Source organism: Cololabis saira, chromosome 5, assembly GCF_033807715.1.
Source record: "Cololabis saira isolate AMF1-May2022 chromosome 5, fColSai1.1, whole genome shotgun sequence".
Classification (NCBI taxonomy): Eukaryota; Metazoa; Chordata; class Actinopteri; order Beloniformes; family Belonidae; genus Cololabis; species Cololabis saira.
The window spans coordinates 26,464,631-26,476,816 of NC_084591.1; the positions used below are offsets into that span (position 1 = coordinate 26,464,631).

At 39.1% G+C, this 12,186-nt stretch overlaps 1 protein-coding gene across 7 annotated transcripts in view; it reads right to left on the reverse strand.

Annotated features, from left to right (window-relative positions):
- The window catches only part of si:ch211-1e14.1 (UPF0606 protein KIAA1549), a 41,613-nt gene that overhangs the window by 3,301 nt on the left and 26,126 nt on the right, over positions 1-12,186 (reverse strand). For 2 of the 7 annotated variants that reach the window (XM_061721382.1, XM_061721381.1), the window contains exons 12-23: positions 11,113-11,385; positions 10,645-10,869; positions 9,244-9,479; positions 8,244-8,380; positions 7,444-7,458; positions 6,802-7,010; positions 4,742-4,971; positions 4,470-4,614; positions 4,042-4,365; positions 1,912-1,964; positions 1,152-1,300; positions 116-270 (exon numbers count right to left, since the gene is read on the reverse strand). In XM_061721382.1, the coding sequence (XP_061577366.1) occupies positions 116-270; positions 1,152-1,300; positions 1,912-1,964; positions 4,042-4,365; positions 4,470-4,614; positions 4,742-4,971; positions 6,802-7,010; positions 7,444-7,458; positions 8,244-8,380; positions 9,244-9,479; positions 10,645-10,869; positions 11,113-11,385 (2,151 nt within the window). The remainder of the gene's footprint in view (positions 1-115; positions 271-1,151; positions 1,301-1,911; positions 1,965-4,041; positions 4,366-4,469; positions 4,615-4,741; positions 4,972-6,801; positions 7,011-7,443; positions 7,459-8,243; positions 8,381-9,243; positions 9,480-10,644; positions 10,870-11,112; positions 11,386-12,186) is intronic. The other 5 variants (XM_061721384.1, XM_061721385.1, XM_061721383.1 and 2 more) reach the window with 5 other exon arrangements.

The window sequence follows — 12,186 nt, forward strand, 5'->3', positions numbered from 1 at the left end:
TTTAAGACTTTTTGTGGAATTCGAAAATGAAATTGTTTGGCTGAATAGATGGATTTTATTTTATCAAAAAAAAAAAAAAAAATAAAATAAAAATGTATCTCTGTGATTGACTCACTGGATCTTTTTCTGGTTCAACCCTGGAGAAGTTGTCATCATGATAATGGTTCCAGCCCAAGGCTCCGTTCTGGCCTGGAGCAGCCCTGACCCCTGCAGGGTAACCGTTCATCCGGCTGGACAAGCCCACCTGTGTGAGATGATGCAATTGTGCACCTAAAAATGCACAAACACACACACACAGTAGGGTTTTATTACATGGTGTGGTCAATTCTCTGTGGTCTCTTACATGTATTCAATCAAAGCATTCTGAAAGTGCAGTACTACACAAAGTGCCAAAATCCATTTCTATCCACATGATGGTGGCAGCGTAACCCCAGCGCCTTGAATAATTAAACTGCGAGACAGAGCTCTCAGTTTGACAGGTTTGTGTAGCTGTGTTAATGTAATGCTGCATCTATGGAATGTTGGCAAAGTGGGAAGACAGAAAATAATACACAGATTTATTTCCGACTCGTCTTCAAACTTTCTAAATGTGGTTAGCTAATGCAAACTTCGAAATTAAATCAGATAAATAACCAAAATGAACTGTCAGCTGTTCCAGTCAAGTGAAACCAGATGCAAGCAGTGAGGAGCCTCAAAAAAAGTAAGAAAGAATATTGTAAAAACTCATGTTTGAGTGCCTCTATTGGATTTATGATAAGCAGACATTTTTAGCGGTTGTCTATTTAAATTAATTCTATCAACCCTTAGTTGGCATGTCTGTGTTTTCTTACAGCAACAAATGAATTCAGTTGAAATAGACACACTGAGCGGGCCCGTGGCCCACATTCAAAACTAGTCTAACATGAACAACAATTCACTCTAAAAACAACAAATCGGTTTGTCTTTTTTAAAGAACTATTGTTAGAGATTAAATGTTTTACATAAAACATTTCCATAAAACATAAAACATGTCAAAGTTGACGATAAGATTTATGACGTAAGAGCATCATGGGCATCATGTGCTTCAATGGCTAGTTGCTGAAACTATCTGAACATAACAACCCTTGCTTGTTTGAATGCATGTGTGTGCTGGTGTAAAGTAGCTCTTGTACCTGTAGTTCCCCCGACTGGACGCGGTCTGGCAGTAGAGGGCAACTCATCAGCGTAGAGACCCCTGCTGGCGTACAGGCTTTCTGGCTGGAGCTGCTCGCCATGCTCTGCTGTCTCCCCTGTTGGTAGGTAATTCGAGCCAAGGCCCTGTCTGAAACAGAGAAAGTGCATTTCTCTTACTTAGTTGTGGTATAATGAAAAATGTAATAGAGGAAATGTATTAATACCTTCAGCTCCAGTCTTTACACTGTCATATAAACAAATCCCATGCAGAACATTCCTGTCCAGCTTGGTATTTTCTATAAACATTGACTAAACTGCTGTTTATACTGTTGTATGAAATTTGAATGGATGTCATGCATTTATGTGGAAGCACATATGACCTTGGCAGTATTTTTTAGTCATTATTTGTAGTCTGTAATTATTATATCATTGACCTTATTTACTTTGTATAGCCTTAAACATTTCACAATTTACAACCACAAAATAGAAACACATTCGTGATGTGTGTGTATAGTCATTTTGGAGCCAGTTAAGACAGATGATTCATTAAACCAATAAAACAAAGATGAATCTTCTTTTATCATACATATGGCCCAACTCTGCGGATACACCAAAGGAAAAAAAAAAGACACTTATGAAGTGTTGTTAAGATCAAGCTGTAGATATTGATAATAGATATGGGGAAGAGGGGCATATAAAATATAAGGAATAACTGGATTTTGCCTAAACAATTAGATTTCAACAACTGGTTCTGCTTACCTCGGTGTCAGGCATTGGACTGCAGCAGACGAAATACCCAGGTCAGTAAACCTCTGAAGGAAATAAAAAAATAAAATAAAATCAGATCCATAAAACTTAAAATGATTAAGTAATATTATTGCCAAGGATCTATGGTTTAGTTCTAAATTATGTGGAACAGCGTTTATAGAGTAAAGCATTGTAGCAAGTACGTGCAAACAGCCGAGCTATTCCAGAGAGAATCTTACACGGATGTTGATTTTTGCTGCAAAAGCAAAGCATCGTTGTGCTTTCTAGCCTGTAAGGTATATTTTGGAAGTGGGATTGACTGTTTTGATGTAAAATGAACACTGTTGTTTTTAAACTAGACATAGCTCTGTTGGACCTACTTCTGTTTTAAAGCTCAAAAGCAGTGGATCTATAACAGCAGCACCAGCAAATGTATTTTTATGGTTCCTTTGCCAACTGTTAAATCTCTCCATATATGCCAGCTGAGGTGAACGCCAGGTGAACACAGCAGAGGTTTTGTTAATGCATCTGACATCTGTTAAAGCCATACATTTTGAAAAATAAAGCTGAGACATCAACTACAATCCACATTTATCAAGAGCCAGTACTAAACTTTTATTTCAGTTCTTATTGTCAGCTAAATATGCAGTTAAAATTTGGACCATAAAGTTACATAATATGGCCTTAAAAGGACATAATATAGCCATAAAAAACTAAAAGCAAACCTTAATTTCTGAGTGTGGAATATAAGATTGTATCTGTAAAGCACTAGTGGCATTTTTCCAACAGTTTCCATGCTAATTGTGACTTTAATATTATTTTAACATATAAATCTGAGCCTAAACGAGTTTTCGTGGTATTGCTTTGCCCGACTTTTTGAGTAGTTCTACGGCTGTACCTTCTTCAAACAAACGACACTCCCAAAAATGAATGCAGATCAAGTATAAGAAGGCGGTACGGCTGCAAGGTATTAAGAGGCGTACTGTATGTCGCTGATGGGGGTTGTAAGTTCACGGCTCTGTCGGAGCAACAGATGGAGGAATACTTAACTGATTAGTTGGCTAAGAGGACACGATTTACCTTGAAGTTATAGGCTTCATGTTGCGAATGAAAGGAAAACACCTTGGGAAAGGGAGAGCGTTTCATGCGTCTGTTAGTGGTTGAACAATGATTAAACAGAGATTTGTTTACCATTGCTTTGTTCTTAGACAAAATCTAACCTAAATCTACTTTCCCATAAAAAAATAGAAACTTAAAAAAGCAAAAGCTTTGACGCCATGGAATAATGTCTGTAAACAGCATAAAGTTCATCACTAAATCTGCCTATTACCACCTGAAAAACATTGCTAGAATTAAGGGGTTTCTGTCTAAACAAGACATGGAAAAACTTATTCATGCATTCATTTTCAGTAGGTTGGATTATTGCAATGGCATCTTTACAGGCCTCAACAAGAAGTTCAAGTCAAGTTCAAGTTCCTTTTATTGCCACACGGCTAGGCCGGTGGAATTAGAAATCAATCAGGCCAGAACGCTGCCACCAGAGTCCTCACAAACACCAGGAAACTGGACCATATTACACCGGTCATGAAATCGCTACACTGGCTTCCAGTGAGTCAAAGAATAGAGTTTAAAATCTTCCTTATTGTCTACAAAGACCTGAAAGGTCTTGGACCAAAATACATGGTTGATCTGTTAGTTCCTATGAAGCTCCCAGACCCCTGAGGTTCATCTGGATCTGGTTTGTTGTGGTTCCCAAGAACCAGAACCAAGCAAGGTGAGGCAGCGTTCAGTTATTCTGCTCCTCACCGGTGGAACAAACTTCCTGTAGACCTGAGGTCTGCTCCAACTGTCTTCTCCTTTAAATCAGGGTTAAAAACATTACTGAAGCGTACTCCTAAATTAAATACTTACCTGCTGTACTCTAATGCTTTTTATTATTTTACCTCTTTTCCTATCATTTTATTTAATTGTATTTGTTATTTACTGTTTAATTGTATCTTGCTGCTTTTAATGTTGATGTTAAGCACTTTGAATTACCTTGTGTTGAATTGTGCCATACAAATAAACTTGCCTTGCCTAAAGTGATGTTGACGGAGTAGTTGATGCTGTGTGAAAAGCATCTATAGCTAAGCAACTACTTACACCAGGGAGGGGGCCAAGGCCTTGGTAGCTGGGACCCCAGGCTCTAGGGCCGCGGCCCGGGGGGCTGGAGGCCAGTGGGTTGGTGTTGACCCCTGGGAGAGTCACCCCTGCTGTGCTGCCCTGAGTGGTGGGCGACACGAGAGCAAAGGCATCGTCCAACAGGGAGTGCATCTGTTGGCGTGCTTCCTCAATGGAGGGCTGTTGCAGCATGTAGGGAGGTGGAGGAGGGGCATGGCCTGGAGGAGAGCAAGCAGGGCCGAGGAATACATCATCGGTGGGGGAGGGGCTCCTCTGAGGGGATCCTGGGCCTTGGTCAGGGTCTGACTGGAATTAACACAACATATGGACATGTAAGCGAACTCAGAGGAGGCGTGGTTATAGCGTATATAAAGAATTAACAAATGTTATGCTGTTTCTGCATTACTTACCACATAGGCCACATTGTTGACCCCAGGGCACTTTCTGTACGCTGCATCATTGTCCTCAGTGATGAGGTGGTCTTTGTCTGCTTCCATCATGCCTCCATTCAGCTGGTCCTTCAATCTCTGTTTTGGAGAGCGCCTCCCTCGACCACTGAGAGACAAGTGAAGAAGTGTCCTCTAGTTTAAAACTGTGTTTTTGTTTTGCTTCAGCTGGACCAGAAAAAAATAAAAAATATAATCCCTTCAAATATAAACCCACAAATCCATCAAACCCTAACCTTTTCTTGGATTCCATGAAGATGGAGGGCATCTGAGCCTCTGGGTCCAGGATCTTATCAATTTGTGTCTTTGCTTTTTGGTATATACGATCCTGCTCCTTTGCGTCTCCAAAGCCGCTAATAACATCATCCATTGCAGGGAAGTCGTAGTGCCCCTTCCTCTTTGCACGCAGGCGAATCTTGTTACGATGGTGTTCTATCTCTGACTTGTGCCTCAACGCAACCTGAATCTGAGAGAAAAATGATCATATTCAAATAACCAAATCAGCTTGAGACATAATTAATTATAATCAATTTACTTAGCAAGACAAAAACTACAGTGGCGCTTGAGATTATTAATATCTAAAACAAGTCAATTTAATTATTATACCTTAAAATAGATTTCCAGCACTTTTATTTGTTCCTATTATTTATTTGAGGGAGAATACATTTAAGTGTCTTTAAAGTCTCCTCCCTACAAAGAAAATACTTCAGCTCATGTCTCAATCATTATGTTCTCAAAAGAAGCACATGATAGTGTTGTCTGCCAGTGGATTCATTCACAGATTTTACAGAGCAAATGCAGTATATAGTGTATGAAATATTTGTCCAGTATTTTTGTAATTGTGCTGTCATAAACTTTAACATCTAACATGCTGGATTATGCCCGTCGGCTATGAGACATAGCTCCTGGGAATTTTGGGAAGTTTTTTATACAATTAATGGTCTGATCTCTGAGTGAACATGTTGGAACATCTACTCCTGGGAAGATTTACAACTATTTTAATGTCTTCATAAATTAATAATACTTTTCACTGTAAATCTATAGAGGTCACATTGTTAGAAATTATCTTATACCCCCTGCCAGATTAACGGCAGCTACTAACACTGCTTTCAGACACACATCCCATTATTTTCCCAGTTTGCAACGCAAGAGACAGAAAATGTGGCCATTCAGACATACCGTTACATATTATTAAAATATCATTAGTTACCATGAAGACTCGTACTTCAGTCTCTTTTTCATTCTCAGTCTAAGATAGCTGACTGTTCCTGTTACCTTATTCTTGCCATCACATTACCATATCAAAACAGCTCACAAGAGTAGTGGGACTTGCTGTTGCCCATTATGGAACGGCATGTATCAAAATATTATCACCCATTGGCATTTAATTGATAATGTTCATAGATGGAATTTTTTTTTCTTAAAAAGGGAGCTTAATCTATCAATTACTTGCACTTTGCTTCTGTAGACAGCTCTTTCAATTCAATTATTTTTTTGATGACTGCATCCCATATAGCATCACTGATTTGCCGGGAAATTTCATCCCTGGCATGAGCCGTCAATAGTTCCTAGATTTCTTTGTCACTATTATCTCCAGCCGACACTTCTTTAAATTTGCCATATTTCCGATTGAGTGATTATGATGGATTGAGCCAGTGTTGATCACATTATTTACTTTACTGCAGGACCCTGTCACAACAGCAAATTGCCAAAATGTAATTTTATAGCAGTGCTCACGGTCTTTTTTTAAAAATTATTTATGGTAGTCTTGAGTAAAAAAACCTTATAAATGAAAATGTGTGCACTTTCTTTTAAATATAACTGTAATCTGGGGATGGGCTAACAAGACCAGTGTGTGGGTTTTCACTTCAGTGAAAACGGTTACTTATTAAAAATGATAAAAGAAAGAAACAATTATTTTATTACAACCCAGCGCTTCCTGATGTAGCTTTACCTGTATTATTTCTGGAACAACACAAGTGTCTAAAATGGCAAGAAATCCTATCTAAGCCATTATTTTACCTTAGATACCCCCCTCCCCTCTCTATGTATATGTGTATATATTTTTATATATATATATATATATATATATATATATATATATATATATATATATATATATATATATATATATATATATATATATATATATATATATATATAACCCCCAGGCAGCTCACATGCTGCCTTTATTGGTCTTCTGCTTGATATTTCTCTCCCAAACTTAAACTGATTTCTTTTCTGTTCCACTTTAGCCTAAAAACTCTTGTAAAGCAACAAAGTGAGAGAAGCAAACCTCTTTGTTTATTTGGTTTGTGTTGGACACTTTGCCATTGATTGGTGGACTGTGCAGTGGTGGGATGGGCATGGGCTGCATGGCAATAAGCTGGACTTTATTGGGGAGTCTCCGGCTTGCTTCTGTGCCGCGAGGCATCCGATCAACATGCTCAAAGATGGACGCTGAGGACAGCTGCTCATTTATTCCACCATTCATAGGGGGAGGACCTGAGGAAGAGAGCAGGGAAGTTTTTACCAGAACGGCAATAATATAGTGCAGGCAATATGTGATGTTGTTTATGAAATGGGAACAGATATTTAAGATGGACATCTATTGCATGGCAATGACGAACAAAACAAATCTCTATTTTACGGACATTTCTACTTTTAACATGAATGCAACAAAAACTTGGGGGAAATGTTTCTGCTGGTAACATGAATGAGTGTTGCTTTCTAATTAAAAAAATCTAAACTTCATTTCAAACAATGACTTTTTCGCCTTTGCTTGAGATTGTTGACTGACAGCTAAGCAGACAGTGATGGATGGTGAGAACAAGTCAAGCTAAAAACTATCAAAGAAACAGACAACAGACAGACACAACTGCAGGAGGTCAAGCGTGACGTCTTTGGGGATACAGACAGAAAGTGAACAAAATCTTACCAATTCTATTCTTGCCTGCAAACCACAACAGAAAGGAAAGAGAGTCTTACTGGGGTGATGGAGCTCAAGTTAATATAAAAAGTATTGTCTATGCAACAGCTTTGTGAATCAGGCTTTGGGCAACATGACTGTAAAAAAAACCATTAGATTCAATGTCAGAAGAATGTCTTCACAGCTAATGAAATCTTTTCTTCAGCCCTAGTCAGAAAAATCAAAGAGTGCTGCTTGAGATGAGAAGAAAACATAATAATCAAAAGGATGAATGGCCAAAAAGAAAGATATCACATGTGTACTTAACACAATGTCTAATTACAAACTTTGTGGAGAGCACATACAGGAACAGTCAGGAACAGTTTCAGCAGTAATAAAACAGACCATTTCTCAGTGGGTGAGTCAGCCTGTAGTCTGAGCCTGACTGGGTTTGGCTCCAGCTCGCTGGCTCTGACTGGCATCGCAAACCTAAATCTATCACCGAGCAGTCAAGAGTAACGTCAACCTTTTTCATTTTTCTTTCATTTACCCCTTAATCCCCTCCCTGGACTTCTTCTGACAACAAATCTCCTCACGGTTTAGATCTAGGAATTTTTCTTCAGTCACTGTCTCTTTTCTCTTTTTCATCACCCTGTAGTCTCCCCTGCCCACAATCTGGCGTTCCTGTCAATCAAATCCTGTGAGCTTGAATTGCTCTTTGTTTATCTTTTTTATCTCAGCCAAGTCCCTTCCTGCACCCCCTCCCCCCTCACGTTGTCTCTCCATGTCTGGACTGAGGAGTGTTGTTGAGTGTTGCCAAGGCCACTTGCCATTTAAAACATTGATGGGGATCTTACGGGTCTGCTTGCTGTCGCTGGGCGTGGCGTGGGCTCTCAGGTTCTCCTCGGTCGATCCTCTTTCACTAGAATGATCACTCACCACTGAGTCTCCGTCTGACGGGGAGATCCTACCCAGCAAACACACAGACTTACATGAATAATAGAAACCCAGGATAACATACCGGCAACCGAAAATGTCAGGAGAAAAAAAGAAAGAGTCAATATTTTTCCAAACTTCTGAGAAGTGTTAGCAGGGTTAATAGTTTTCTAATGTAATATAGTGGAGAGTTATGGAAAAAAGGCATTTATATTTAGAGAACATATATTCAAATATCTCCCAAACTCTGTACTATCTAAGTACCACTCTTACTTACAAAAAACTCTATTATTGTGAATATATATGTATAGTTATACTTTTTTTAACTTAAGTTTTCTATCATATTTTCCATATTTTTTGTTTTATTTTGTAATGTATGGCACATGATACAATTAATGACTTTGATTTGGACACCTAATTTCACTTCAGAGCACTGCAAATATCCAATTACTATTTTATTACAGGTTATTACTATCACATTTAGGGATACTAATGCTTTACAATGATTTGTATAATATTTTTAATCTGTTTTTATTGATGTCTTTTAATTTTTTGTTTTTCACAATTTCCCTTTGTAAAAACAACCTTACAACCACTGACCATATAAGCAACAGCTCATAAGAATAGCCTCTAAAAATCTGAATAAAAGATAAATACATGAACTGGATTTGTCTAAAGCTTTTTTTTGATTGGCTGCCCATGTCAGTTAGTGAAAGTAATGCCACCTCGGTGAGGAAAAGCAACAAATGTCCTTTAGAAATGGCCATTTTGATGATATAACTGTATTTCACAACGGGGTGTGTAACTAGAGGCTCTAGTGTCAATAACTATGTGGCCCAGACAGTTTCCCAGACAAATATTCTCCTCCTGCTCTCTCCTACCAGTAGCACTGACCTTTCTCGCCTTCGACCGCTGCGTGATGCCTTGGTGGAGGAGCCGGAGGTTTTAGATCTGGGCGTGGGGATCTCGCCATTTTCAGATGGATTGAAGCCATCGGAAATGGACACAGGGAGCGGCCCAGAGGCCGGCCCTGGTGGGACAGGCTCCTGAATCACCATGACATCATCTTTATTCTGCTGGCCAAGATGAAGCTTGGCAAAGTCAAAGCCTTTTACACTGGAAGTCTGTAACTAAGGAACAGCAGGAAAGGAAAGAGGTTGAATAATGCAAACAGAGAAAGGAAAGAAGGCATAGTGGAGGATTAATCCTCTAGTTAATACTAGTGTATCCTCAATAAAAAACATTTTTAATAAAATAGTATTCATCAACATTAACTGTTAGGCAAAAGAGGAATGAAACCACTGGCTTGTGGATGAGCCTTCGGGATGAAAATCTGTTAGTAAAATTATGATTTACCAGAGGTTGAATAGAAATAATGTTTGTTACAACTGTGAACTGAACATATAGTGACAGGTCTAGATTGTACACTGAAGTTGCAGCAGCACAAGCTGTGAAATTTAATTAGGTTGAATAACTGAACTGCTGGTGTCCAGAAGGGAGAAAAACAAGTAAGACTGAATGGATAAAGAAAGAGTCTATGAGAACGGGGGGACAGGGAGAAGGTTGGGTAAACACTGAGCTGCTTGCTTTCCTTTGAGGTGGTGGGGATGTAGGCTGGAGATGGAAGCTGTTAGACTATTTCTGTGTAAAACCCTTAGGACTTTCCAACAGCAAAGATGTAAACAAAAGTTGTAAGATCTCAGTGCATGTGCCTCCTGCTCGTGAAACTCTGGTCCTCCGACAGTAAATTATGGCTACAAAGGAGGAGAAGAGACACGAGGAGAGTGACATGGCGTGTTCCTGTTAATGCTAAACACTCAATGAGGTTGCTGAAGTAAATCGTGCAGCTTAAAAGAGGTCTGTTGGTATGAAACTGCTAATCCGGACTGATACTGCTAATCCCGAGAGAGATTTAGTGTGTGTACGTTTATGTGTGCTGCTCTGTGCAGCTCTCTGAAAGGGAAAACCTTCAAAAGCTGCAGCCAAAAAAGTTTAAAGGCAGTTTCATTATAATTAACAGAAGGTGAATGAAAGCAAGCACAAAACTGATACAGTATATGCCATTCATAGCACTCACTAATAGCTATTTGAATATATCACAACAAACAGCTTGCAAAACACAAAGGTATCTCCTTTTGAACAAAATTAAAGATGCTATAAACTAAAACACATCACATTGAAATCTGCAATACTACTGGATTTCCTGTATCTACCACAATTATCAAAACAGGGAGAGTGGATCTTTGTCTATTGACACAAACAGTTGCTAGTCTCCATGTCTACCACACCATGTACCTCCTTGCCTCTCATCCTTTTAGAAAATGCATCCATCTTCTCCTCTGTTGTCATTCTCCCTGGTTTATTTTTTAAAACTTTACTCTCTTGTCGTCTTTGCTCTGGTGACATGTAGTCTCGCTCTGTAAATTTCCTCTTCTGATCCTCTTCCTCTTCTTCATACTCATCATCGTCTTCCTCCTCCTTATCCATATTCCGTTTGCTTTTGGGAAAAGCTACTGATTTCTAAGCGGCAGCAATGACGGACAGGATAAAGAGTTGTAGTCAGGCAGGTGCGTTTGTAAAGCAGGTGATCAGTCGTAAAAACCCCAAAACAACTGGCTTCCATTTCTTAACAAGACTCAGAGTTAAATATCTTGGTTGTTCATTTATACTTGAACAACAAACAATGAATGAGAGATCTTAAATACAGACACACAAACTAGGTCTGACTACATTTTCTACAAACCACCAGACACTACTCTGTACCTTCCCCCTTTTGACTACAATTTCCTCCTCCTCTTCCTCCTCCTCCTCTTCTTCCTCCTCATCCTCTTCCTCATACTCTTCATCATCCTCTTCCTCCTCTTCATCGTCTTCATCCTCCTCTTCATCCTCGTCGTCCTCTTCATCTTCTTCATCGTCGTCCTCCTCTTCCTCCTCAGACTCTTCCTCATCATCATCACTAAACTCAACATTCCCTTTAGTTGGAGGGTGTCGTTGATGAAGAGAGGCTCTTGACTCACTGAATAACGTAGCGGACTGAGAGAAGAGCAGTGGAGTTAAGTGACAGATGAATGTGTTGGGAGACAGGCAACTAAACGGTTACATCTGCACATCAGATTTAGTGCAGATTTGTCAGCTCCTTCCCAACAAATGCTGCATCCCATTTCCAAGTCTGAATTCTGAACAAGGAATTCTGTCGCTCCTAAAAGTATCACATTCCAGCAAGTGTCACATTTTCTTTCTGAGCTGCCAAGCTATTAGCACTAGGAGTTAATAATAATGCATTACGCTGTATTTTGCACAAACATACTCACCCTAACCCCTATTTTGTCAGTACAACGGGTGATTTATCTAATTAGATACAAATTAGCAGGAGAGCTAATAATTGGTTTATCACTGCTGGTGTAATCACTTTTTATGACGGGTACAGTCATGGTGAATTTTTATTTGGGTTATATGCTTATATAAGCTCTGAATATTTCACACTTCTTTATAAAAGCTGAAGGTAAAAAATGGCCCTAAACTCCTCAGATCCCATTTAGATTCCACACATACTGCATGTGAATCAACAAACCTGACCCATAGACTCCCCCCAGATACCAAAGGGTAACCTTCAAAGGTCCCATCGCCAAGCTGCATTATTTTCATTTAAGCTGCGGAAAAGAGGTTACTTTTTATCATGTTAAAATTTCAGTTTCAATAATGTATTCTGTTTGGTACGTCTCCACTGTCGAGCACTTTTGTTGCAAACTCAGATATCCTGGCCCCTTCTTTTAAAACACATGTAAAAAGTCTTGGTGTAACGTTCAAAATTTGACAAACAAATTAATTCTGTTA